A 3,028-nucleotide genomic window follows, 5' to 3' on the forward strand; every position below is an offset into this window, starting at 1 on the left:
GCAAACGAAAAGGAGACGCGTGCTATGGGCGGTGATCTGACCCCCAGAGTTAGAGTACCGGATTGACCCGTTGGCTCCAATCCTTACTTTTCTGGTAGTCGTATGCATATCCACAAAATGTTGATTTCAATGGACACTATAAAAACAACCAGATAACACGCAATTATGTGTTCACAGAGGAGTCTTGGTTTCCACATGACGATGATTTGACGAATCTGAATGTGATTTGTCTGCTGAGTATGCGCTGGCTATAGATATTTCTCCATTGTCAATTGCCTACTAACTACTTAGTTTGAGCTCTCATCTGCTGTCCACAGGTAAGGCTGAAGACCTTTTTGTTTCTAATGTGGAATTTATCCCAAATGGCAGTGGCATTATTTGGTGACTTGGAAAGGTTGTTGTTGATGGTGAATTGTTTATGGTGTATTCCTTTGTCGGTATTGTGAAGTCATAGATCCGAGCATTCTGTTTGCGGACTTATCCAGTTCATTTAGATAACATTATGCATGAGAATACTCTCAAATATCTCTAAGCGGAATTACCGGAATGATCAAAAAGGTATTTGTTTAATCTATCATAGATGTCACCAATAAGATGCTCTCATTCTTTTACCTTGGCTGTTATATCCTAGAAACTTATTCAATTTCGATACCTACTTCTTTCCAAATTTCGTGAATTAAATCTCATTGTAAATTATAAACTGGAGTCATTTGTTCCACAGTTAAATTATACAACAGCATTTCGTAAATAGTTTTATTTTTTAAATTTATTTATATCCTTTAATACACTTATAAAATTATTGAATGCCTTAAAAACTAATGATTTTAGTTTTTTCTTTCAATCAGGAACAAACAAAAAAAAAAATTGAGTTGAAAATGAGAGACAGGAGTGCGGGCCAAAGAAACTAGACTTCAATGTTGTTTTTATGGAGAATTGGCTGTAATGTGGGTACTTAGATGACTATTGAGTTCGTCTACTAACAGAAAGTATGTGGAGGGTTACTAAATTCAATTTAATTTGTTGTATAACAGCAAATTGTAAACAAAATTGGCCAATATACAAAATTTAGTATTGACTTTCTATTATGGTTCAGAATTATGGCTAATAGTAAAACAAAGATGTTCAAGGAAAGACATGTCTACATGTGAAATACAATGAAGTCATTTACAAAAAGAAAATATCTATAGAAGTAATGAAAAAGAAAAAAATTCAAAGATTGATTTATGCTTTTGGAAAAAGAAAACAATAAAAATGTAAAGAAAATCAAATAATCCTATGAATACAGATGCACATTCAGATTATACTGAATGTCAGATGATTCCTTATAGTTCTTACAGCAGAGGTGTATGTGTGTGTGGTGGACTATAGTAAAGCAGCAGAATATTCATGCTGACCGATTCTCGCCTTGACAGTTCTCCTATCAGTCTGTGCTGCCAGCAGCTTGTCTTAGCAGCACATAGATCTTCTCCTTGATCCATTCTTTGTTGTATGGCGCATATGTGTTGGTTGATTTCTGATAAACTAGACAACTGATATCGGCCAATTGGTCAAGAAAATCAAACAATTGACTTATGTCGTAGGTAATGGTGGGCGTATTGGGATTGATGCGTTTCAGGTGTTCCTCATAGATGCGGCACACACCCTCCATACAATCGTTAACACTATCGTAGTCACTGTAGGTGCGAGTTTCAGGACGCGTACCGGGCTGAACAAGTAATATGGTGTGCGACATTTTTCGTTGATTTGTTTGTTCTCCACCTATATACAATAAGAATTTCTTCAATTACAGTCCACAGCGTCCAATGATGTGTGCGTGTGTCGGTCTGTCGTCACTTTATGCCGCAATTTTCCTTGCTTCTAGTATTTTCTCAACTGGCGGCCTCGATATAATCGAAAACACAAGTTAGCCAAGCAAATACACTTGTAGTATATTTGTATTGCAAACTCCGCAAAACCTTTATGTATATTTTGTTTTCTTTATACTACTTTCTTATAGTTTAATTGATCAAATTAACAATATACTATCCCTCACTTGTGTTGATGGTTGTCAATAAAAAAAATTATCTACGGCATTTTTTGCCGAAACATTGCCAGATAGGAAAAAATTACAAGAACAGCGTTGGTTTTTTAGCGTACTACATTAGTGCAAACACAATGTTGCCAACACTGAAGATATCTAACATTTAAGTGTGTAATCACAATAGTAGCGAATGTCGGTTGGCGAATACTTGTATACATGTATATTGGAAGCCCAAACGAGCGACGTCAATGTAATGGAGTTTTCTTCTCCTGTGGAATTTTTGCATATAGCCTAGTACTAAGATCATGTTTTCGCACGAAAAACTGTTATACTCCATATAAAAAAACGAAATAAATGCGAAAACTTTGTTTTGATAATTTTCAAACACATATTTATACAACCCTGGATTTTTCGCACGAAAAAATAGGCAGGCATATTATTTCGCATAAATATGTTAACATAGCTGGGTTCGATACCCTATTTACGGAGATAGATGAAGATATTCGTTTTTCGCAGAAACGAACTTAGTACTAAGCATATTGTGGGAATATTAAATGTTATGGTTCGTTTATAAAAAAGGGAGCAGTTTGAAAAGGTTTCAAATTCTGTTGCTAAAATTATCCAATAGCGAAATATTCCAATACCTGTCCTAAAATGCAGAGTTGCATATTCTTTTGATTTGGACTTGAATAAATGAATATGGACTATGAGGTACTAAGTTCGAGTTTAAAATCAAAACTAAATCTGCAAAAACAGAATAAAATTATAACGTCTTGTTGCAAATCTTATTATAACTTGATGGGGAATGATCCAATGCAAAAATTAAAAATATTTATTGTGGGTGAAATAAACACTTGTATACATGTATATTGGAAGCCCAAACGAGCGACGTCAATGTAATGGAGTTTTCTTCTCCTGTGGAATTTTTGCATATAGCCTAGTACTAAGATCATGTTTTCGCACGAAAAACTGTTATACTCCATATAAAAAAAAAACGAAATAAATGCG

General features: G+C 34.6%; 1 protein-coding gene across 1 annotated transcript; it reads right to left on the reverse strand.

The window, feature by feature from the left end:
• Nucleotides 1–739: 739 nt before the first annotated feature.
• e(r) (enhancer of rudimentary) lies at nt 740–2,065 on the reverse strand. The gene has a single exon (XM_075300263.1). It carries the CDS (start codon nt 1,730–1,732, stop codon nt 1,421–1,423), a length of 312 nt encoding a protein of 103 aa, XP_075156378.1. The 5' UTR covers nt 1,733–2,065; the 3' UTR covers nt 740–1,420.
• Between the last annotated feature and the right edge of the window lie 963 nt (nt 2,066–3,028).

Source organism: Haematobia irritans, chromosome 3 (genome assembly GCF_050003625.1).
Source record: "Haematobia irritans isolate KBUSLIRL chromosome 3, ASM5000362v1, whole genome shotgun sequence".
In the NCBI taxonomy this organism is placed as follows: Eukaryota; Metazoa; Arthropoda; class Insecta; order Diptera; family Muscidae; genus Haematobia; species Haematobia irritans.